The sequence below is a fragment of the Perognathus longimembris genome, chromosome 2 (assembly GCF_023159225.1).
Source record: "Perognathus longimembris pacificus isolate PPM17 chromosome 2, ASM2315922v1, whole genome shotgun sequence".
Classification (NCBI taxonomy): domain Eukaryota; kingdom Metazoa; phylum Chordata; class Mammalia; order Rodentia; family Heteromyidae; genus Perognathus; species Perognathus longimembris.
In genome coordinates, this window is record NC_063162.1 from 11,828,025 (window position 1) to 11,854,938 (window position 26,914).

General features: G+C 36.4%; 1 protein-coding gene across 1 annotated transcript in view; it reads right to left on the reverse strand.

Annotated features, from left to right (window-relative positions):
• The window catches only part of Atrnl1 (attractin like 1), a 427,123-nt gene that overhangs the window by 70,828 nt on the left and 329,381 nt on the right, over positions 1 to 26,914 (reverse strand). The window contains exon 28 of the mRNA XM_048338181.1: positions 17,854 to 17,968. Coding sequence (XP_048194138.1) covers positions 17,854 to 17,968 — 115 coding nt within the window. The remainder of the gene's footprint in view (positions 1 to 17,853; positions 17,969 to 26,914) is intronic.

Genomic DNA, 26,914 nt, shown 5'->3' on the forward strand with positions numbered 1-26,914 from the left:
TGTGTGTGTGTGTGTGTGTGTGTGTGTGTAATTCTTTACCTCAGATAGGTTTCAGATGAGATGCTAAAGTCAGTGTTCCTTGTCTTCAGTATAAGAGACTACTTTCAAGTATTTCTATGAGATATAAAAGTTCACTAAATAGTTGCCACAAGGAACTGTTTTCCAGGACAGAGCTAAGATATTTTCTTGGGAATCTAGGTAAAGAAGTTCTCCTTTTATTTGTAGAGTTCAAGTGATTGCGTTAAAGTATTTTTTTTTAATTGTCTGAGGTTAGGTCCCCTGATTTGAAATAATAATAATAATTAATAGAGCAATTTCTATGAGTCTGACACTATCCCTAAGTACTGTGCATGTATCAAGTCATTCACTCTTTATGACAAGTTGGAGAAAAGCACTATTATTATCCTCAATTTGTAGATGAGAAAACAAAAGCACAGATAGATTAAGTAAGCTGCCTAAGATCACACAGCTATTAAATGGTAGAGCTAGGAATTTAACTTCAGACAGTCTGGCTCCAGAGTCTATGCTGTTATGCATTTAAATATTTTACTGCCTTTCATAAAAGCTTGACTCGTGTATAAAGATATCCACGATATTATCAGTAATCAAGTCGAGATGGATTGGTTAGGTCACCGAGAACATGGGGGCAATAATCTCTGCTTTGGAATCTGGTTATTCAGCTCTGGCTGGAGCCTTAGGGGAACAATTTAGCAGAAAGTCGGGTCTCAAATAACTAGTACTCACAGCATATACTTTTAGAATGCAGGAGTGTGTAATACAAACAAATTACATTCCAAAAGCACTCAATATATATTCATTGGTAAACTTTCCTTCTTCATGGACTAAAGAATGGTCCTGCCTTTTTTTCAGATGACTTTTGCTATCCTCTTCCTCAACAAAGCCTCTGCTGGGCTTCTGGTTTGCCGGATGCAGGAGCCTATGACTAGGCAACTGGGATCAGCCCTTGATTGCAGAATCTGTCTCCCAGTGTCCCATGGACATTCTCATTAAGAAGGGATGTGGTTATCATTTAGTAGAGAGCTTTCATGACATTCAAAATGCCTCAGTTGTTTGAACAAATTGGTAAAATCTTCCTGAAAAAGCAATTTTGCAATATGTATTGAAAACCTAAAATGACTCCCACCTAATAGTTTAAAGAGTAGTAATGTAACCTAAAGAAATGCTTAATGATGCAGATAAAAATCTTACATAGGAATCTTTACCACAGTATTATTTATAACATTAAAAGGGTCCGGGAACAATATAAATACTGAAGAAGAGAAAATAATTATGAAGTTTATGACACATCCATAAGATACAATATTATTGAGTCATTAAAATTATGTTCCTGAAGAATTTTAATGACACAGAGAAATACTCATTATATAACATCCAGTCAAAGAGCAGAATATAGGGCTTCATTAAAAATGATGCCATTTATGTGAAAAAAAATCAAACTCTGTCTGAAGTCCTGAAAAAATAGTATTCTTTCTGGTTGTCTATGGGTTGTAGACTTGTATTTTTCTTTTCCAAATTTTTTAAAAGGGAAAAACATTAATTTTATAATCAGAAAACCAACCAGTAAAACTTAAATACTGTGAACTCCAGAGAGAAGGACTGGCAGATGTTTGGTGGTGGGAGGTGGTGTAATAGAACAGGAAATGAAAACTACAGCCTCCTCTCCCAGGAGAAATGTCCTGACGTCCTGCCTGTTCACATCCTCCCAGCCCTCAACACCCATGTGTGTATACGTGTGCTCACATGCACAGACACATATAAGCACCTGTCAATGGCAGTAGTTAGAAATTAAGAACTACAGATGGAAACAGGATCAAATCATCTGAGTATTTTTGTGCAAATTACTTCAGGTGATAGTGACCATATAGTCTTTTATGCTAAAAAGACAGGCAGGATAGACTTTCTGCATACTCCTTAACAGATTTTGCAATGCTTTACAGGCTGTGACATTCTTTATCTCCTCCTTTTTTACTGAATAGCTTCTTCCTGGTAAGAAAATGGTATACGTGCAAACAGGCACTCAATCAGTGTTCATTTCCTTCTTTTTTAAAATTTTTATTATCAAACTGATGTACAGAGAGGTTACAGTTTCATACATTAGGCATTGGATACATTTCTTGTACTATTTGTTACCTCGTCCCTCATACTCCTCTCCCTCCTCCCCCTCATGAGGTGTTCAGTTCACTTACACCAAACAGTTTTGCAAGTATTGCTTTTGTAGTCGTTTGTCTTTTTTTACCCTGTGTATCTCAATTTTGGTATTCCCTTTCAGTTTCCTAGTTCTAATACCAGTATACACGGTTTCCAATGTACTAGATAAGATTACAGAGATAGTGCAGGTACAACCACAGGAAGGTGATACAAGAACATCATCAATAATAGAAGCTACAGATACACATGGGATGTTGAAAGTAGTTACAACTGTGATATAACAATCGTTTCCATAACATGGAGTTCATTTCACTTAGCATCATCGTATGTGTTCATAAGGGTATAGCTATTGGGCTCTTGTGATCCTCTGCTGTGACTTGCCTAAACCTGTACTAATTATTCCCAATAAGGGAGACCATAGAGTCCATGTTTCTTTGGGTCTGGCTCACTTCACTTAGTATAATTTTTTCCAAGTCCTTCCATTTCCTTACAAATGGGGCAATGTCATTCTTTCTGATAGAGGCATAAAATTCAACACATGAAACAAACTAAAACTAGATCCTTATATATCACCCTGCACCAAAATCAATTCCAAATGGATTAAAGACCTCAAAATCAAAACAGACACCCTGAAAACACTAAAGGAAGGAGTAGGAGAAACACTTTGCTCCTTGGCGCAGGATGGAACTTCCTTAACAAAGACCCAGAAATGCTACAAATCAAAGAAAGGTTGGACAAATGGGACTGCATCAAACTGCAGAGCTTCTGCACAGCAAAGGACATAGCTTGCAAGATGAACAGAAAGCCCACAGACTGGGAGAAGATCTTTACCGCCCATTCAATGGACAAAGGCCTCATATCTAAAATATATGCAGAACCAAAACAAAACCGCAAAGAACCAATAGCCCCCTCATCAAGTGGGCCAAAGACTTACAAAGAGACTTCTCTGATGAGGAAATGAGAATGGCCAAGAGACATATGAAAAAGTGTTCTACATCACTGGCCATAAAAGAAATGCAAATCAAAACAACATTGAGATTCCATCTCACCCCAGTAAGAATGTCATATATCAAGAAAACTAACAATAATAATTGTTGGAGGGGATATGGCCAAAAGGGAACCCTACTTCATTGTTGGTGGGAATGTAAACTGGTTCAGCCACTCTGGCCAGCAGTATGGAGATTCCTCAGAAGGCTAAATATAGAACTCCCCTATGACCCAGCAGCCCTACTTTTGGGTATCTATCCACAAGACCACAAACAAAATCACAGTAAAGCCACAAGCACTACAATGTTCATCGCAGCACAATTTGTCATAGCTAGAATCTGGAACCAACCCAGATGCCCCTCAGTAGACGAATGGATCAGGAAAATGTGGTACATATTCATTTCCTTCTTGACAAGTCAAATCCTTATTTAGGAAAGAATTTGAACTGAGGTGGGAAGTACTGGGGATTTACTTAGTAAGGAATATGAACTGAGGTGGGAAGGACAGGGGATTTACTTTGAGGCAGTGAAGAGCAAGGGCATTCCTGCAGAGAGATCACAAGCTGTGTGAGTAGCAGGGACCATTCTGTTTGTTGTGGCATGAGGGCTGTGCAGATAGTGAAGAAAGATGCTCCAAGGACAGACCATAGAGACTGTAGGATGATCTAAAAATGAAGCCATCAGTCAAAGGAATACATATTTGCTACCACACATATTCAAAAGAATACTCAGTAGACTTTCAACGCAATTCTAAGGAAGCCAAACAGTTTTTGAGTCATATCAAAAGTATGAAACCAATTGGCCTGGCAGTTAGGTAATCTTGGTACTGTGCTACTTCAGTCAATGATCAGCTGTATGACCGTGGTTGATTTCACACCTTCTTCAGGGCTGTATCCTTAGATGTGTAAAGCTGAGGGTCTGTGGTGATGTACTGTGCTGGACATAGAAGAAAGTTTGAAACTCCAGGTTGCTCACAGGTTAGAGAGGCAGAAAAATAAATAACTGCAAGTGTAATGGATGGATTGGGGAAACAAGAGTTCACCAAACTGCCTACATTAAGAGGCACGGATGTCACCAGTGACCTCAGCAGCAGAGTTGTAACAGAGAATTAGGTGCTAAAGTCATGAGAGTGAGCTAAGCAGTTTCCTTCACTTCATTTATGAAGACGGTGATAATAAACACGAATGTAATCGTTAGGGCTGGGATGATGAAGAAAGGAAAACGGCAGGAGCCAGAATGAGTTCTAAGTTCCAGAGACCTCTCCATTTCTAAAATACTAAGATACATTATCATTCATGTGTAGTTAACATTCCTAGGTAGCAGTCTTGAAGGGGGTTTCAACCACTTCAATGTAAAAGCTCCAGTAGGATTGTATAAAATCAATCACACAATGGCTGTATTCCAAATACTAAAAGGAAATTAAGATTTGGAAGTTATTACTATGAGTATCTGTGTTGTCTCCATCTGTAGAGATGTTAAAAAATATGGGATGGAGGCTGTATAGGACAGTGGGCTGAAGGCGATGAACTCTGTATGTCTGATCTTGTTATGCTAATAATACTGTAAATGGAAGAAAGGAAAGAGGACAGTTCACTAGGAAAGAAGCAACCCAGGAACCCCATGGAGCCTTCTAAGTTACTCCTTGCAATAAGGAGGCTTTGACCCTAAGTCCACTAATCTCTGTGATTGAAGATACTAGAAATATATGGCAGTGTTCTTTGATTATGTGACAAGAAGGAGATGTTAATGCTCAAGCAGTTAATTGGAATTCTAGATGTGTTATCAAACAATGACATGAAAGCCAAGAAGTGACACATGGAATTTTGTTGTTTTAAAAATACGTAACAATTGAATGAAATGTTATGGACTAGCTGCAATTTTCATTTAACATTTCTGGTAATTCTTACACTACCAGCTTAATATTATTATAAAATGTTTTAAAAGCAAATACATTTTAAAGAAAAATTATATATTTATATTTACCCTGGAAAATGATAGGGATTTCAGGAAGACAGTTACATTAATCCTAGAGTTTAAAATTCACAGTTATTCAGGTAAAGATTTGGATTTATTTTCTCATTAGCATTTTATCGATTGGGCCAATTAGTCTCAGCAAGACTGAAATTCTCACTAAAACTGACATCTGTGCTTTAAGCCGCTGGCGACACACATGATGCAAATTTACCAATTACAGGACAGTGGCTGACGTACACCCGCAGCCTTGAAACCTTGGGTTTGAGTCTGAAGAGCCCTGGGACAAAAGAGAAAATCATGCTTGATCTCTGAATCGCTCTTTAAAATCTCTTGTAGTTTTCTTTTGCTTTGATTTTTTTTTTAAACCATGAAACAGAGCAGATTAAATGTGAACATATTTTCTCCAAATGTCTTTTTCTTTTCTGTGCTCTATGCTGTGTTTAATAGTTCCTGTTCAGGAAAACATTAGAGTAGTACCAGATTAAAGGCATAAACTTTAGAGAAAAATAAGTCCAAATTATGATTCTTTCCATTGTGAGATCCATAGCTATTGGGAACAACTTGAGCCTCTGTTTTCTTGGCTTATAAACTTTATCTTACAGGATTATCACAGCAAGATTAAATGAGAAAATATAAGAAAACAATAGTTACAAGTGACTGACTCACAGCAAACACCTAGTAAATCATGCTTTGCTATTTTGGTTTTAGTTTATTCGGTGTGTGAGTATATTTGTTCATTTGTGAGCTCACTTGAACATATTATATCTACACTAAAAAACTGTCGTGACAGAAAAATCTTTGCCATTCAATACCTCATTCCTTAAGTCAGTGCTGGTGGCTCACACGTGTAATCTTACCTACTCAGGAGAATGAGATCGAAGGATAGTAGTTCGAAGTCAGCCCAGAAAAAAAAAAGTCCCCATGAGACTCTTATCTCCAATTAACCACTCAAAAAGTGGAAGTGGAGCTGTGGCTTAAAGTGGTAGATTGCTAGCCTTGAGCAAAAAGCTAAGGGACAGTGTGTAGGCCCTGAGTTCAAGCCTCACAAATTAAAAGGAAGAAAGGAAAGAAGGGAGGGAGGGAGGGAGGGAGGGAGGGAGGAAGGAAGGAAGGAAAGAAGGGAGGAAGGAAAGAAGGGAGGAAGGAAGGAAGGAAGGAAGGAAGGAAGGAAGGAAGGAAGGAAGGAAAGGAAGGAAGGAAGGAAGGAAGGAAAGAAGGAAGGAAGGGAGGGACACTCTTTATAATTAACTGTTCATTATGTGCATGTCCACATAATGTATGGATGCTTTAATACAAAAGAGCTTTCTTTTGGTCTCCTATCAAGGTTTGAAAATTTCTTAATTTAAGGTATTTAAGAAATGCACAAAAAGTATGGTAACATATTGAAAGCATAAAATAATTCAGTAAACATATTTCATCCTTTAGATCCATGAACTCTGCTCCTAATGTTGCATTAGTTTTACGCCTTCTGACTTATCTATCAAATGCAATTTAAAAAGTCGGAAGATAGAACTAGAGAATAAAATTCAATATGTTCAGAACAAGGCATTCTCATGAATAAAGAATTAAGGCAGTACAGGGATATATATGTATATATACACACATATATGTATGTATACATATACACATATCATATATACATACATGCACACATATATACACACTTATACAGATATGTGTATATATACACATATGTGTGTATATATACGTACACACATATATGGAGTTATATAAACAAATATATATGTATGGATGTATATAAATATATATATATATATATATATATGGGATTTGTCCAGTTTTGGTATCTCTAATTTGTCAATGAGCAGCTAGTGGGATAAGGCTCAGACATTCCAACAGGGAAGCTTAGCATATGAGGTCATAGCGACCTGCTCTAAGGTGAGCATTGTAACTTGCTTGCTCTAAAATCTTGAATAAATCAACCTTCTGAAATTTCACATATTTTGCTCAAAATAGGGACACACCCATTGTCCTCCACATTGGAGCAGAACCATAGACTATTGTTCCTAGAATACAGTGGTAAACAAGTAAAGACATATACACCAAAAAATTCTAGGGTTAAGTAAGCTTTTGAGGACTGACCTAGGAACTATAAAACTACACAAGTATGTTTTTTTATGAGACAATAAATATAACTTATAATTTATAGATTAACCTTTGGAATATGACCTATTTGTAAAAGAAGCTTGAGAAAATTCTCCTCATGATCTTTTTACCTAAGGTAATTTTAGACACAGAGAAGCATGTCTAAAGTGTGTCTAAGAACAGAGTTCCTACTTGCCTTGCCCAGCTTTCCCTAATAAGTACATTTTACAGGATTAGGAACTGAACATTGTTAAAATTTTAGCAAATAATCTAGAGACTTCATTGATTGCATCATTAGTGCATTATCTTGGTCTAGGACTTAATTTAAGGATCCCCTGCATGTATGTCATTACTATCTAGTCTGAATTAGTTTATGTATTTCATGATTTAGGCATGAAGAGTTCCAATCGTTTTGTTTTATGGATTGTTCTTCAATTTACATTTGGTGTTTCTTCCTGATTTCATTGGTGTTAAGCATTTAATAAGAGTACCACAGAGCTCTTTTGCTTGTAGTGTAACATGAGAGGCAGTAGTACATGGTTCTCTGTGCTGTACTATTGCTCATAATAACTTGGATTATGTGATAAAAATCTGTCTGTTTGGTTTCTCCAGCAGAAACCTATAGTTTTAGCCTTTGTAATAAATAAATGTTGGAACATACTTTTGAGCTACACAATTCGTTATTTTTCTATTTTACAAAGAGTCTTAGAAAGTGTTTGAAAAATCTGTCTTGATGAACAACTGTGATCTAAAAGCCCTTAATAAAGAAAATAGAAGGTAGGTTGCAAAGCAAAAATCAGAAGAATCCAGCAGAAGCAGTCTGGTGATTGATACCTAGGCCACCAAGGCAATGGACTGACACTACTAGAAGCCCTGAGAAGGAAGAAGAGTCTATGAAATATTAATTTTTTAGAAAGGAAGAAAATGTGTTACGAATTCTCAATGATCTTATGCATGGTCAAGCTGTAACACAATACATATATGTATGTGTATGTACAGACAGGTGGAAGAAAACTACCTAATTCAAAATAATGTCTTGTGAAAAATAGGACATGACTGAAACAACCGCTTTAGTTAGTAGTGAGGAATACCTTTAAACAAATTTGGGGCCAGAGATCAATGTTTTGATTTTTTTTTAACCTGAGAAGGATCTAGAATTAATTCACAAGGAAGTATATATACCAAGTTTATGGCACAGTCTAGTAGAAAGTCTGGTGTAGGTGGACTCTGGGAAGTTAGTCACTTGTTGGCACAAGTGAAGAAGAGAAAGGAGAAAAGCAACTGAGCAATATATTGATATCCTATTATGGATTTACCCAGAAGGATAGAATCATAAGGGCAAAATTATTTCCCTTAGCTTAATTGTATGAAATGGAGACAGTGTGTAATAAAGATTTTATAGAAGTAAATGAAAAGTTAACGTTTTAGACTGAGGCTGGATGGAGATGGGGAATAGTGTGCCGCTCAATCTGAGCATTCTCTTGCTGAGAAAGAGTAGGGGTATATATAGTGCTGCTAGGAAACACAACCTAGGCAGAGGGACTAGTAGTATATGCCACAAAAGCAAAGTTTCTTCATAACAACTGGTTTTCAAATCACTGTTAGAATCCAGCACCACAAGGCATAGACAACTTCCTAAAATCATTGTACTCATAGGTAACCTCAAAAGGGTCATAGCATGGAGACTGATGTTTAAAATGATAGGATGATCTTTAAAAATGACCTTGGAACATTAGGGAAACTAAAACTAAAAATAACTGTTTCCTCTTCTTGCTAAGAAAAACAGCAGGCATAAGTACAAAATACGAAAGGGCAGAAAAGGGTTGAAAGGAATTGAGAAGTTCCACTGAACTACAGGTGGGAAGATGGCCAGCAGGACAGGACAGTTGGTTTCAAAAGAGAGGTTAGGTGCTAAGAAACACACACTGACAGTAAAGCCAAAAGGCCTTTGGCTGGCTTTTCCAGATAGCAAAGGGAAGACTCCTCATTTGTCAAAGGGATAGAACTACTTCTAATAACCCTGTTAGTCCTGTCTCCCTTCCTTCCTTCCTTCCTTCTTTCCTTCCTTCCTTCCTTCCTTCCTTCCTTCCTTCCTTCCTTCCTTCCTTCTTTCCTTCCTTCTTCCTTCCTTCCTTCCTTCCTTCCTTCCTTCCTTCCTTCCTTCCTTCCTTCCTTTCTTCCTTCCTTCCTTCCTTTCTTCCTTCCTTCCTCCCTTCCTTCCTTCCTCTCCCCCCTCTCTCTTTCTTTCTTACTTTTCCTTTCTCTTTCCCTCCCTCCTTGTCCCTCTGCACCCCTCTATCTCTCAGCCAAGGATCTTGAACCCATGACCTGAGGCTGTCCCTGAGCTTCTTTGTGCTCAGGACTAGTGCTCTACTACTTTGATCTATAGTTCTGCTTTCAGTTTGGGGGTTAACTGGATAAGAGTTTCAGGCACTCTCCTGGCCTGGATGGCTGGCTTTAAACCCTGATCTTCAGATCTCAGCCTCCTGAGTAGCTACGACTACAGGTGTGAGCCACCAACACCCAGCTTGGCTCCCATGTTTCTTGAGCCAAAGATAATTGGGAAGTTTAAAGTGCACTGAGAGTCAGAGATCTCCAGGCTAGACAACAAGCCCTTCAAACCATGGAGGAAAGGACTGGAGTCACGCGTTGAATCTAAAGTGAATACTGGGAGGTGATTGAAACTGCCTTGTAATACTTGGTGAATTATTTAGGGAGCACAATTAGCTGTTCTCTATTTCTGGAGAAATGAGAAAAAGAAGGAAGAGAACAAAGGCAAATGGGATCAAATTGCAGTGAAGACTGTTAAATAACAGAATGATTTAGTCCCGGAAGTAATAAGCATGTGTTCAGAGGAAGTCTTTAGAAACAGTCTGTCTGTCCAAGATGATTCCGGACAGGGTCACCAGCTGTGACTGCAGGCGGGTGGAAGAGCCAGATGTCATTTCGTTGCTCTTCTTAGAGCTGTGTTTTTGAAGTTGCATAATATTATGCATAAATAGAGTAATACCAAATTACCCCTTTATACGTTTTATGTATCTATTAATATGGACAACAGCTTCCTTTCCATTTTACCAGTAAAGTTTTGAATACAAATGGAATTCAGCCTTTCTCCATTACAGCTCTGTCTTCAGAGCTAATTGCTTCTCAGAACACTTAAGGAGTCATTTTTCATTATGATGGTGAGCAAGGGGAAGGCAGATGGCACAGTCATGTTATTGATTTGATGATCCTTGCCTGGCTTGTTGGATAAATGGAAATGAATGTATGGTCACTGTATCCAGACTTTTAGGGGCTTTAGGGTTAGATTCAAATTGTATCAGGCAGCAGGTTCAGGGAACAAGAATGCACGTATTCCTCAAGGCTCTTAAATGATGATCCCAGGGACATCTCAAACTGCCTGCCCAGAGTTCTGTAGATCATTTATGTCTTAAGGAAGAGTGAGTTCTCTCTCAAGTTTTGCCAGTGCTTTTCAAGCATGACAGCACAGTACATGCTGCCCATCAATTAAGGGAGTCTGCTCAATTTGCATGGGCTATGCTCATTTGAAAATTATAAGGTGGATAGATGGAGATAAATCACTCACTTTCCAGAGGGTCATTAACTGTTTTCTTAAAAGCCCTTCTAAAAAGACCACTGTGGCCTTAAAGAGTTAATGTAATTATAGTAAACATTTACTGTAGAATTACATTTCTACTGCTGGTGTTTGCTCCTTTAATAGGAATTTCATTAAGAATTAATAAATATTCACATTAAAAATACATTTTGGTATGTACTATGACACCCTTGTGCAGTATATGGTAGAACCTGAGCTTCAAGCAGGAATTTCCCTTTGGATTGGTTGGGAATCATTGGTCTCATGTGGTGGTCCCAGAAAAATATGTAGAAACAAAGAATTCCTAGGGCCTTGACCCACATTATAGTAGCATTTTGTCAGTTTTGGGGTAAGAAGATGTATTTGCTCACACCACTTACCTTCCATTTTGGTCAAGAGAGTTCCCACTGGCTGTCATTTTTGAGTTCTTTTTGTCAGAGTTCATGAGATATTGCTTATGAGGAGGTAGATTACACTTCTCTGGTTAGATTTTTCAGCATGGTTCATAAATAAAGGACTGGGAAAGTTCCCTTCCGGCATCAGGGATTCAAAAACCATGGTTCCAGTCTCAACTCAGTACAAACTATCCTAGCTATGTCTCTTTCCACTTCTAACTCTGTATGTTTCTTTATGTCTTTTCTTTTCTCTGTTTTTCTTTTTGGTAGAACCCGATTACATCTAATGCCATTTATCCATTCTTGTTAAGGGCAGAAGGAAGTTCCTGTGGACTAGAGTGGGTGTTGGTGTCCTTTTCCACTCTCCACCAGATTCACAAGTTGCAACTTAATGGTAAGTGGGTGCTGGGGCCTTTAGGGAGAAGTGCTTACTAAGATAAGGTGAGGCCTCATGATGGGATTAGAGCCTTTATAAGATAGTAGAGACCTTTCTGGGATTTCTACAATGTGCAAATGAAAGCAAGAAGGTGACCTTTGTAAGCTAGGAAGAAGGTTCTCAACACACCCTAATTCTGGAAGGTACTTTGGCCTTCCTGACTAAGGGTGGCTTTGTGTAACACTTTCCTGTCTGTAAGGGGTACAAGAGACAGCATTGCATAGAAAGGGGGCTCTGCAGTCATGGCCTCTCCATGTATTCTAGAAATAAGTACCCAAGATAGGAGGAAAATGCATTTAGAAGCTTTGGAGGGTGAGGTAGGATAGCTAATAGTAAAAGATCCAGAAATGTAATGACAGGTGGGAATTGAGGAAAACAAATGTTAACAACTATGACAATCACTCTCACTACTGCAGAGTAACATTAAGCTTAGCAATTGTACATCCATTTCATCTTACTTCAATATGATTTGTTAGTAGTGCTACAAATTTGAAGTTAAGTGTTTATTTGAATATTTACTTGTTTACTGCTTATGTCCGCACAAGCTGTAACCAACAAGGATGGAAACCATTTTGTTCATTGCTCTGGGCCCAGTGCTGGCAGCAGCAAACACTTTTTAAAGTCATTTCAATATAAGGCATTTTTTGAGACAGAATAATGTGTATTAACAGGAATCTCAGACATTTATTCTTATCTTTGTGGCTTCCTGAACTCTGCCTAATTTTGTATCTTTTATCATACATAGGTTATTGCTCTTCTTTATGATACACACATACTGATTATAAGCAGTATTTGAATTTGAGGGTAAAAGAAACTAACATGTGACCTATTTTTAGTGAAATTGTGATAAAATACATTATTTCTATTGTCTACTCCAGTTCCCTCTCACAAAAGGGGTGCGAAGATTAGATAGAGAGATGTGTTTCTGTAAGTGTGAAGATGCAGTGGCAACGTTATGAAGAAAGAAGAATCTGAAGGTATGGAAACTCCAGACTTCTAGGAAATGGAAATCTGCTTTCAAATACTGGCTTTACAGGAAGGAGGCCTCATCTGAGAACTGTCCATCTGGGGCCTGTTTCTAGGATCATGGAGAATATCCTATCTTTCTACAGTACTGTGAGCTATCTACACCTTTAAGCATGCTAAAAGTCTGGCAACTATGTTTAAGATTATTAAGGCATCTTTAAATTTAAGGAATATGCTAATCTTTTTGTTATACATAAGGAATACATAGGACAATACATCTTCCCAATGAATCCTGATGAGTTAGAAGTTAAGGCATCAGTTAGAAGTAAGTCATTTTTTTGTTCTTATCCTAAACTGGTGTCACAACATAATTTTAGCAGAACTAAATAGTGGGACTAGAGCAAAACACATGCTAGAAATGTAGACCAGGTTTATACAGGAGAAAATAGGACTTGCCCAGATACTAAATGACTTGCTCATGGTCACATAAGTAGTGGCAAAACTGGGCTTCACAGTTACATCCTCAGGAAAAACAAATCCATCCTCTTTGCCATCTTATGCCCTATGTTTAGCAAAGGCCTTCTAGGTCTTTCCTCATTGAATTTAAAGCCTTTGCAGGATGGATGATAATCTGGAATACCTCTCTGTCTCTACAGAGCATAGTTAAATATTAGGTGAGAATCCAATAGTCCTGATGTAAATTCTGGCTCACTCACTAGCTGTAGTGGGTAAAGTTGGCCCTGGGTAAGTTATTTAACCTCTGTGGTGTACCAGTTTTCTGATAAGTAAAATTGAGGCAGGCATACTTGCTTCAGTGACTCATTAAGAAGGTCAAAGCAATGATGATATATAAAGAACCTAATACAATGTCTGGAATGATTAGTTCTCTTTCTCGCCTTTTAATGAAATCCACTTCTTTATGTCATTGTTATAAACAGGAAATCTATTCATGATATTGTTGGGTAGATTATCATTTTAAACATTTATACTATTTCTAGATTATTCTTAGAAATCTGATCATTCCCCCAAAATTTAAACCAAAAGTAGAAAAACAAAAGCTTAAACTTTCTAGTACTCTCTTCGGTGTTGTTAAGAGTCAGCCATATAAGAGGCCAGATCATGGCAAAGTTTTACTTTCAAAAGCATGTAGCTTCTTTTCAGCAATGGACATTTGGGACCCTTGGATCTTCTAATCCAGTGAGAAAAGTTAATCTGCTTCTCATTAGAAAGAATCAATAAACTGTAAAATCCATAATCCTCCATCACAAAGTGACAGCACTCATTATCATTTGCGATGTGTGCTTCTGGACAGCTCTATTTGCTTTGCCTTCATTTCATCTAATGTGACTTACAAACACTTGGCATAGTGCTGTCCAGGGTGATGGGAGATACGCTTGGTTGTTTCATTCTATGCAACTGAGCTACTTCATGGGGCCTGTTTGCATGAGAATGTCAGTTCTGCAACAACTCTGAAGACAGGGTCTTATGCCAACAGTGTAGATCCCACATCAACACAGGAGAACCTAGTGGGTGTGTGGCACAGGCTATTCACAGAAAACACAGGAGGAGAACAGGAGGCCCACTGAGGAGGAGGAAAATAATTCAGAGCCAGTAATGTCCAAATGCTTTCCTATTCTTAGCCACCTAGGAGAAGTGCTCACCTATATTCATTAAAAAATTAAAAGATTAGTGCATCGGTAATATAAGGAGTGAGTTTGCACTGATTCTTTTTTGATCTCCGATAGGATGAGAGCCATGGGAAAGGAAATTCACACATTTTTAGTTAGATACTAACAGGGCCATGTCTAACTGTGCTTATTAGATAGTTACTGAAATACTTGGTGGAAACAGAATAAAGTCCATTAAGAATGCCATTTTTAAAATGAAATATATATATTAGTTGCTACTAAGAAGAGACAAAAACATGAACATCAGCTGCATAACTCATTTTTAGTGCTGAAATTCTGTTTTTGAAAGAGAAACAATGTGATGGTTGATTTTAGTTGTTGACCTTGACTAGATTGAGAATACGTAGAAACTTGACAGAGTGATTGTGGAGTGTGCCTGTGAGGTGTGTGCAGATAGAATAGAATGTGAGTTTGATTAGACTGGGTAGGAAGATTCAACCTCAGTGTCATGCTCAAAGGTGGTCTGGCTTTCTCCATAGTTTCTAAATCTCTCCCTTAAATGCTTCTATTTATGCTAATAAATAGTTCATTGCTACTTACAAAGAAACATTATTAGAAAAATGCAATTGTGCAAAGTATTGTAAGAAGGCTTTTAACCTAATAATGAACACTGCTTGTATAATCAAATAGTTGTCTAATATTTGAAGACATAAATTGTCTAAGCACCACACAAACACTCTTAGAGCTTAGTCTTCCACCCAGTGAGTAAGACAGAAATCTGTATATGAAAACCCTTTTTCACAATGCCCTCAGCTTCCTACTCTTCACCAATAATAAAAGAAAATCTCTAAAATACAGGACTCCAATAAGAATCTGGGGGAAAAAATGAATGAATTTCAGTCTAATCAGACATTTATTGACATAGGTAGAAGTGCTTGTTCAAGGTCACACTTCCCACCTCTTCCATCCATCAGCAGCATCACCACCATCAAGAGCATTTGTGAATATCTTCGGGAACTGTGCTAACATATAAATAATAAGTATGTATGGATTTTTGTAAAAATACGATAAGGCAAACTTTAGCAATGAGATAACTGTCAACATTTCCCTTGCAAAGCCCAAGTGGCAATGGTTACAGAAATCCATTTCCTGTCAAATAATGGACTACAGCATGTTAAGTTTTAATTGATATACACACCCAATATTTTGATGAAGAAAGGAGACAGTTACTTAGTTTGTATATTGAATGTCAGTATTTGCATTGTTCAGAGAAAACCTAGGTGAAAATGGTAGAATGTTTCTCTTGACAGACATTGATTTTTAGCACCAAAGAGCTTTTAATTACATTATCATCTTCTTATTTTAAAATTTAATGATATAGCAATGCTCAAAGAATTACATAATGGACAGTGATATTTGCACTAGCTAGTCTATCACTAACATTTGCTTCATAACATACCTGTCCATCTGTTAACATAGCATATATTTTTATGTATTTCAGAATAGATGCATACAGGAGATAATACTGTATTTGGAGGAGTAGAATCAAATATTATTCTTATTCCTATAAAAATAGCTTAAATTTATTAGGTTAGGAAGAAAAAAATGAGCCCTCAGTTTTGCACACATAACCATGTTCATTCCCTCACTGTTCAAGCTTTCTTTCTTTCTTCCATATATCAACTCAGTAGACTTCTTCAATACTCATCCAAATATTGAAGATATGGGCTACCAATTATATAGAAGCAAGCTACCTGCTACAGGTCATCAAGAAAAATTAAGTGTTTTTCCTATTTTTATCTCTACATTCTAATATCCCTCACTCCAATTATTCCTCATTCCTCTCATTAGTAAAATGAATTTTGTAGTAACTTATTTTACAACCTAGTCATGACGATCAAATAGAACATATGGTAAATATTACAGCACTGTATACATCCAAAATGGCATTCTCAATACTAATTAACATCATCTATCTGTAAAACAAACAAACAAACAAAACAGCTGAGACAGTGGGCCACATTGCTCCTCAGCTTTTTCAAATTAGTTATAAAGGATTTGAAAGGTCAAAGGGAGAGAATATTGGCAGTTGCTTTCACTCTCTCCATCAGTCCATCTTGTCAAGGATCTAGAAGAACCTTGGAATATATTACATGGACTTGTTTTCATTAGTGAAGTGTTTGTTTTGGACATCATCCCAGATTTAAAGCAATGCTTCCATTAGCTGGGCACAGTACTGAAAGTTATCCATCTCATCTGACCATTGCCAAACTATTTTACTTCCTGCATCTATTAACCTGGGTGGTGCTGAAAGGAGAACAAGACATTCACTCAGTGTGTAAGAAGACACACAGAGTGTTTACACCTTTGAATTTACACTTACAAATAGATTTTGGGTGGAAATTCATGTAACAAAAAAAACTAGGTACACTATACACGATTAATCTAACAATCATACAAATCCTCTGCTCCTGTATATGGGTAAAGTTCTGTTACATGAATATCTTAGGTTTACACGATATGAAGTAGTAAAGTTTCTGTTCTCTGTGTTTTTTTTTTTTTTTTTTTTGGCCAGTCCTGGGCCTTGGACTCAGGGCCTGAGCACTGTCCCTGGCTTCTTCCCGCTCAAGGCTAGCACTCTGCCACTTGAGCCACAGCGCCGCTTTTGGCCGTTTTCTGCATATGTGGTGCTGGGGAATCGAACCTAGGGCCTCGTGTATCTGAGGCAGGCACTCTTGCCACTAGGCTATATCCCCAGCCCCTGTTCTCTGTGTTTTGATAAACAAAACTCCAGGACATGAGGAGCAAAGTCAAAGCTGACTGGGGTACTGAGAAAAGATAAAATAAGCAAGTTTATGATCAATTGTTACTGAGAACCTGTCACATCTCTGGCACTTTATGCTTAAAATATGCTTAAATATTTGAAGAGACAGACTTGAAATCAACCTTGCCCTCAAAAAGCACCTGTTCCACTAAGAGTTAGGTGGAGAAACAATTGGAAGACAGAAAATCATAAATAGATGAAATAGGATGTGGAAAAAGAGAGAGGTAAGTGTGGCATGCAATTTGAATAAACATTAGGCATAGTTACAGTGTGGACAATATCATAGCAATCAGAGAACCCCTAAGAGGATACACATAATTCCCATCCAGAAAAAAGCATGCTTTTTAGTGGCAAAGAGGATCAAAATGAAGGGTCATTGTGCCTCTCCTAGGTTGAGAGACCATGGCCCATTAACTACAACTGTCTAGAACTGGGATGAAAAAATACCTTATTAATAGTGAGATGGTTTCATCAAGCTAACATCCTCTGATGATTCTGAACTCTCAAACATACTAGTACCCTAGGTTGGTTCCACATTTTTTGATGCAACTTTTTAATTATATTCATAACTTGGCTTCATACATGATACACATACTTAGGGAACAAAAACTAGTCAGAGGGTCAAGAACTTACTTGTCCTGCTAGAATTTAGAGTATGTATAAGCACACATACATGTGTATATTATCCGTAGATATCCATACATTCAAACGTGCTTACAAGAGAAACATTGATCAATGTTTTGCTTAATGCAGTTGGTTCCTTATTCATCATACCTGACTGCCCAGGGGGCGGGGCACCAGATGATCCTCTTGGTAGACAAAGAAACACAGTCAAAACAGCAGCTCTGTTTCCAGTACATGGTTCAATGGCTATTGGTTTGGGTGCCCCCTGCAAAAGAAAACCCAGTGTAAATTTGCATAGGTGATAATGGTATTGCTATTTTATTTTTTACCACCTCTATACTTTAGTCAGCTCAATTACATTCTAGCTGTTGGGGAACACTATGTGTCATTTAACACTAACTCCTGGCATGGTATAGATGTGTAAGCCGTCTTCATTTGGATACACTATTTGCCATAAAAACACAAGGTTATGCAACTTTTATCTTTACTTTTTCAAATTATTTCTTCTCACTAATGACATACCACATAGCCTTTCATGTATTTAAAGGATTTCATTTTCAATCCTTAGTGTTTTATTTTTTTTGTTTTGATGTATTTTTTGCTGTTTATAATTAAAGTGTAAAACACGTATACATATATATATATAAATGGTGTATATGTAATGGTATATATGTATGTACAAACACACATAATAATGAAGTTGTTACCACAGTCAAATAAACAAACACATTCATTATTTCATGGATACCTTTTTCTTTTTGTGGTAAAAGTATCCAAAAGTCTATACCCTAGCATAATTTCATTATATCATACAATCTTATTAACTATAGCCTTCCTGATACTTAACAAATCTCTAGACTTATCCAATTAAACTTGTTTGTGCTCTTGCAGACAAACTTAAGTTTGGGCTCTCCACATTTTGTCTTCCTCCTTCCTCCTGGGGACCATCCTTTGACTTTGCTCCTATAACTGACTTTAAAGAAATATATATATGAGTTTATGTGGATAATATCTTTAATATCCTTTACTGTAATGCATTTTGTATTTTTTAAACATTTATTTTTCTTTTCTTTTTTTTTTTTTAATTCTTTTGGCCAGTCCTTGGACTTGGACTCTGCCTGAGCACTATCTTAGGCTTCTTTTAGCTCTGTCATTTGAGCCACAGTGCCACTTCTGGCCTTTTGTATATATGTAGTGCTGAGGAACCCAGGGCTTCATATATATGAGGAATCACTCTTGCCACTAGGCCATATTCCCAGCCCGTGTAATGTATTTTAAATAACACCCACTAATGCACTTGTATAAATACATTAAAAGAGGTAAATGAATATGTAGTAAGAAAAGTAATAGTAATGCTAGTGTTTTATTAAATTCTTACTATGGATTAGGTATTCAAAGTGCACACACTTGCATTCCCCACTCATATTTGCCCACAAATATGTACATAGAATTTGAGTTTAAATGCATGACCTTTAATACAGTGAGGATATCACTGTAGCCTAAGAATGGTGGTTTGGGTTATATCATTCAAAGAACTATGGGTGGGGCATGGCTGATAGATCAGAGCAACATTCCATATAAAGGCAGAATTAAATAGAAGAAAAATGCTGTACTTTTAATTATTAGAACAAATGATTAATTCAGTTTTTTCCACTGATATGTGAACATTTCATAAGAAATACAGACATATGTAGTCATTCACCCAGAACATTCTAGAATATTGCCATTTCCAGAAAGTTTAATGAGGCATTAAAAATAAAATATGTCCTCTTTCGTGTAAAACTTAGACTGAAATTTCTGGTGACAACGGCTTTATGTGGTTATAAAGGATTTCTTCTTTATAGCAACATAAATCTCATGTTTGAAAATTACCCTCATACAGATAGATACATTTTGGGAGTTTTCCATACAAAGGTGAAAGTGGCCATGGTGATGGATACAAAGGGCATTAAAATATTCCCAGAAAATGTGATCAGGCATGTGATATCCCTTGTATCACAATCCATGACCTATGGTTTTATACTTCCAAGATTATATTTAATTTATCAGACTTACTTTTGAAAATGTTAAGTCAAAATCAGCATAAGTACATAGATATTATCCAATGATGTTAATATTTTAAAAAATTGGCTTGCCATATTTTGAGACTAACAGAAAATAGTCTGAGCATTAACCATATTTCTAGACAACTAAAATTGATTTAATTTAATAAATGCAAAATATTTGTAAAGGTCAGTTGGTTAAAATATACTAAGAGAATGTAAAATTAATCCAACATGATGATAATATGATACAAATAAAAATCCTCTCACTTTTTTGAAGAAATAATTGGTTATTTTTGTAGTCATTTTGTTGAAAGCTCTCAATTAAACAACTGACACTACTTAGAATGTTCAAAGTCAGGTTACAAAAATATTTATTGCAAAGACTAAGACAGTAGAGTTTTATGATGACAAAAAATAATGTTGAAAAACAGTATCCCTTGGCTTAGGGGATTTAGGAAAAATAAAGATTTGGTAGTGCATCAGCCAGTCTTGTTGCCAGGCTACCTTCCTACTGTGTTTTTTTAAAACCAACAGGAAAGGTTTTAAATGTCAAATGCTGCTGTTTAAAGATCAAAAGCATCAGCTGAGAGAAAAATTAGTTTAAAAAACACACCAAAAAAGCCCAAACCCAACAACTGTAAATTTCTAGCAAAATAGGTGGAATATGTCCTAATTATGTAATACTTTAAACTTCAGAGATTCAGCAATGGATAGGAGATTGAGGTAGAATATCCACCATGTAGAAAACTATGCCCACAAAACCTTATAGTATTTCTCTCATTCTTACTTCTATTGCTGTTATACAGAAAACACTTAAAAACTCTTTGTATAGATAAACTGTATAAAAGGAGACCATAATTCTATTTTAAAATAAAATTGGATTACCACTTGGTATAGTGTGTAAAATTATTTCCAAAGAATTTGTGGCAAATGTCACTTTCAAATCAAAATTTAATTAAAAAAAGAAAATACTTTATAGTACTTGAATTTTACAACAGAAATGGCAAACCCCCATAAATGATAATATTTTGAATACTCTGAGGTTTGCCAGTTGTTTTGAGATAAATACATAACCATGAATCAAAGTCATTTCACAATGACATTACATGTTCACTGAACTATGCAATTTATCATGTATTTTCCATGGCTGCCTTTGAAAGAGATAAGGCATGGGTTTATTTGCCCACAGCATTCGGAAATGTGATTTACTTCTAGGCTTTTTCATATTTCTTGTACTGTGTTTGAAAGCTGATATTAGGCTGTGCCCGAGAACATCATTGGCAGTTATAATTAGTAGTCTTTGTTTATTAAGCATATAGCATTCTTACAAAAGACTTATTTGGTTCATTTTAATGTTTTTGAAACTATTGTCCTCTTACTTTCAAGATGTCATTTTGATGGGCAATGAATTTCATATTAAACTCTTGTTAGCTATTAAAGACTAGAGAATCTTCTGGAATCCTAAATATTTTCAAGGTTGAAGTTCTTAAAACCCATAATAATGTACTGTGAAAGTGAGATTTCCATTTGAGCCAGGAGCTTTCTGCAAAATCACTCTGACTTGAATCAGTGATGGTTTAGGATACATGACTGGACAGACCTAGCTATGGGTTCCTTCTTCATTGGCCCTTTCCAAGGATGAGGGAGTTATTTGCTTAGAAATCACACACAGGCCCATCACTGGAAAACCTCCATTCAGAAGCTGAAGATCTGACAAACTATCTGATGTCCTTGAACTAGCTATTAGAATTAAGGAAAGATAATTTATTAGTCAAAGACTCCAAAGATTTAAAAAAAAATTACTTCCTGTCTCGGAAACTTTCAGTGCTTCCAAAAAAGGGTTTGCAAACATAAATTCCTACAAGCCCCAGGTAAGTAACTTATAAATAACCAACATTTATTTACTAAGTGCTAACAATATGTTCGTATTATAATAAATACACGACTGTTATCTTGCTCTATATAGTAGTGCCTATTTTCATTTTACAGGTGATGAAGCTAAAGCTAAGTGAGTTTAAGTACCACAACTAAGGTTGTAGACCCCGAGGGGCATTAGGATTTGAACTAAGAAAGCTTCTATGTTTGTACACTTATATTACTGCCTAACAGGTAACAAGTAAGATGACTTAGAATGAGACTATAAGTAGTGGTGGGCACTAGCTGGAAACTGCATGACTTCTTTTAAGACATTAAATCTTAAAATATTTGTTCACCAAAAGAATATCTGTGGGTCCAAAAATGATTGAGGGCTGCTATATTGTGATCTCTGTGGACTACAGTCCAAAATGGCAGGGTCATGAAACTTCTATCCCTTCATCCAACTTCATCTTTTATTCTGCACAAGATCCATGGCTCAGTCAATGTAAGGACTCACTGTTTAAAATCTGTGCCCAGCAGTTCCAGAAACTGTGATCTCTTCACTCAAAATCTTCCTTCTGTCTAGAAAGACTTTCTAATTTTCTTCTACTTTTCTGATCTTAAGTCTCTCCAACAACTCAGGTCATCTCATCCATGAAGTTCTTTGACAGATAATTTTATTTATCTCCTTTTAGTTTTTCACTTATACCTCTTATGACCCTATTTTTTTTTACAGTAATGGCAGATAAATAGCTTATGACCCCACTTGATTAAGCTCCTGAATGGCAAATTGAGTTTCTTTTTTTCTTCTATATTTTTTCTTTGTTGCTGTGAATCAAACTGGAACCTTGTACATGTTAGGCAAATTCTCTACGACTGAGTTACATCCCCATCCCTTGTGGAATTTTTTCCCTTTCTTATTCTTACTCCTGTTCTCACTTTGAAATGCTGGACCACATCATTAAACTTTTTGGACTGCGTCTCCCAATCTTCTTGTTTTTTTTTTTTTTTTAAATAGTTGTTGATGTAAATGCTGTATGTCTCCAATCCTTTGAGCAGACATCAAGTTACATTGTTCTTTGTCCTATCTGTAGCATGAATTAGAGTGTACTGCATATGGTAATGAAAGGCTGAATAAATGAATAAATGAACAAACCTGTCAAAGAGTTACATAGTGAAGTATTTGTAAGGAATAGCAGTTTCTATCTTTTTTTTTTTTTTTTGGCCAGTCCTGGGCCTTGGACTCAGGGCCTGAGCACTGTCCCTGGCTTCTTCCTGCTCAAGGCTAGCACTCTGCCACCTGAGCCACAGCGCCCCTTCTGGCCGTTTTCCATACATGTGGTGCTGGAGAATCGAACCGAGAGCCTCATGTGTAGGAGGCAAGCACTCCTGCCACTAGGCCATATTCCCAGCCCCAGTTTCTATCTTAAATATGAATATTAAAGGATAATAAAACACTGAAAAATAATGGTTAACATATATCTAGTACTTATTAGATGCCAAGTTAAAAATTTTATCTGTGTAATTGTGTAAAATTTACACAATAATACAATTAGAAGAAATTTTTGTTTTTCCATTTTAAGTATATGAAATGATGATGATAGCTAGGGAGTTCAAGATTGGCACTCAGATCTATCTGATTCTAGTATGTAGCTTCTTATCTGAGGTACTAGCTATATAATATTACTAGGCTATACTATGTTCTAAATATACAATTCTAATACAAATATAACGTAGGAATCAAAGAGCTGGACATGGTGGCTCTGGGCCTATAATCCTACCTACTAGGGAAGCCAAGATTGGTTTGAGGGCAGCCTAGGCAAGAAAAAAGTATGTAAGACACAAATCTCAACCAATAGTGTGCTACTACACCTATAATCCCAGCTACAGGGTAAGTACAATGGCTAGGTGCACTAGCTTAAAGTGAGATTCTACCTAAAACATAACCATAGCAAAATGGGCTGGAGGTATGGTTCAAATGATAGGGTACCTGCTTATCAAGCACTGCTTTCTTCTCCAACAAAACTGAAGGAGAGATTCAAATATAACATCAGAATCGTTCTCTCAGCTTTGTTAGTAATAGTAGAAACCAATTTAGGATTTCAGTTATGAAAAGCATATGCATACACCTGCCTACTTCTGACCAGCATTCAGAACTCATGAGTTCTAGGATCACCTTTGCCACTGACTAGCTTTGAGATCTTAGTCCTACTACTAAGTCATTTTCACTCAGTGGAAAATTAACAAGTAGGTTGGATGATTTTTAGGGTCCCTTTCCTCATTAACATTATGTAACTATGATTTATAGATTACCTCCAGAATCCGTGACATAGAAGTATCTAACACTATGTCTAAGTGTGCTGAGATTTAAAATTTCCCATCCTTAATAATTTTTTTTTTCCTGCTCAGGCACTTTAAATGGCACATTTAATTTTAAAGAACATTATTAAACCATATGATGAATACATCACATAGTACTAAATGGCCACCATCGCATGCCAAAAAAGCAATTAGAAAATTGAATCAAGGAATTAAGGATTAATGTGGGTATGTTATACCTGTCAGCAGTAATAAGTATTTTGACAAGAGCAGAATAAAGTCTGACAGTACGCACAAATACTAATCTGATATATGAATGATATATTAAAAATGCAAACAACTGAACATTAATCACTCTAACGTTTCCCTTCTACAACATGTTAATGCTATTCTTATCAGAACACATCTATAAATAAAAATGAGTCTTTTCCAACAGTTTGAATGACTTTGTATTTGCAGTTTAATGAATGTTTATATTGACATGAAATTTAGTTCTTATTCACATTAGTAAATTAATTTACTGAGTAGCAATTTCAGTCAACCAATGACTTGGTTCATAGCTAATCAAGTATGTTTGATTCTATAGGATCAATAAATACCAAGATTTCAGATTTCAAAAACTAACTCTCCCCCATTTCATTATTTAGACTTGAAAAAGAATAAAAGTAAAAATCACATTCTTCCTTTACTTACTTTTCACTTTGCACAAAATGATAAAGTAGAAAAATGTATTAGCTGGATTTACTTGGTAGGAGAATTCATACTAATAAATGAAATTAAAGTGATAGACTTTCTCAAAAACAGACTTAAACTACATTAAAAGCCAATTCAACGAGAATAAAACAATACATGTGGGAATAGGTAAAGCAATAAGACTTAATATTCACAGAATTAGTGGGCTGTGCATGAGTTCTGAAGGTATTCTGACTCTAAACTATTTTGATATAGCAAATGTTTTTCCTTTGTTGAAACACCTCCAAATCCAAGCTCTGTTCTTACTACTCACATGCACAAAAGCACACATACATACTGAAGGTTTCTCTCACAGTATGGTATCTAGATTAACTAAGTTTTGCTATTATCTAAGTGTATAGCAGTAATTTGGAAATGAAGAGGCTGGGTTGGGATAGCAGCTATCTTGTGGTAGAATGTGTTTTTCTAAGATTATTAAGTCCCAGAAAATAAGATGAAGACAAATCTCTTTGAAATATAAGATAATCATGCTTTGCTCTGAATAAGTAGTGTTAAGTTGATTAGTTGGTAATGACAATAAAAGATTACGTAGAAAAGATGAAAAGTTATTCCTGGTAGTATGTTTTGAAGTTTTGAGATGTTTATGAAATAGTTCCTACAATTGTATTTCCAACCATCTGTACTTTTCTCCAGAGTCCAGTGAACAAAGTAAATATCATGTTTTGTCCAAAATCAAGACTACCCTTTCTGACCTTGAAAAGTACAAATTGTGTGAGACAAAACACCTGTCAAATCATTTGCTTTACATCCTTCTCATTAACAAACTTCTGCTTTTGTTCAGGCCTTTCTACCCACTGAGTTCTCAGCAATGTCTTTTTAAAAAATTAATTAATTTATTGTCAAAGTGATATATAGAGGGGTTACAGTTTCATATGTAAGGCAGTGGAGTACATTTCTTATCAAACTTGTTACCTCCTCCCTCATTTTTCTTCCACCTTTGACCCTCTCCAATTCTCTCCCCCTTCCCAAGTTGTACAGTTGGTTTACAGCATATTGTCTTCTTAGTATTGCTGCTATATTGGTTCGCCTTTTACCCTTTATCTCTCCATTTTGATATCCCCTTCCCTTCTCTAGCTCAAATATATATATATATATCCCAGGTTGGTGTGCCAAAATCAGAAAATCAGTTACAGTGACACCAAGGGTAAAACCATGGGGAAGAAAGTCAAAAGTCAATATACCATTTCACATGGTACACTGAATATAACAACAATGATAAACTACTTATTTCCATAACATGGAGTTCATTTTGCTTAGCATCATTTTATGTGTTCATATATATGTAACTACTGAGCTACTGTGATCTTCTGCTAGGACTATTCTAGACATGTACTAATTATTACCAATGAGGGAAACCATAGAGTCTCTATTTCTTTGGGTCTGGCTTATTTCACTTAGTATGATTTTCACTGGACATCCTTGCCTCATATCGAAAATATATGTAGAACTCAAAAAATTAAATTTCCCCTAAACAAATCCTCAAAGAAATAAATAACTGCCCTCTTAATAAATGGGCTAAAGACTTAAAAAGAGAATTTTCTGAGGAGGAAATGAGAATGACGAAGAGGCATATGAAGAAGTACTAGACATCCTTGGCCATAAAAGAAGTGCAAATCAAAACAACATTGAGATTCCACCTCACCCCAGTAAAAATATCTATTATCAAGAAAACGAATAATAACAGATGCTGGAGGGGATGTGGACAAATGGGAACCCTACTACAATATTGGTGGGAGTGTAAACTTGTTCAGCTACTCTGGAAAGCAGTATGGAGGTTCCTCAGAATGCAAAACATAGAGTTCTTCTATGACCCAGCAACTCCACTTTTGGGCATTTACCCAAAGGATTACAATCAAGACCACACTAAAGCTACCACAACAACTATGTTCATCACAGCACAATTTACCATCATTAAAATATGGAGGGGCTGGGGATATGGCCTAGTGGCAAGAGTGCTTGCCTCATATACATGAGGCCCTGGGTTCAATTCCCCAGCACCACATATACAGAAAATGGCCAGAAGTGGCGCTGTGGCTCAAGTGGCTCAAGTGGCCTTGAGCAAAAAGAAGCCAGGGACAGTTCTCAGGCCCTGAATCCAAGCCCCAGGACTGGCCAAAAAAAAAAAAAATGGAACCAACACAGATGCCCCTCAGTAGATGAATGGATCAAGAAAATGTGGAATATATACACAATGGAATTCTATGCTTCTATCAGAAAGAATGACATTGCCCCATTCA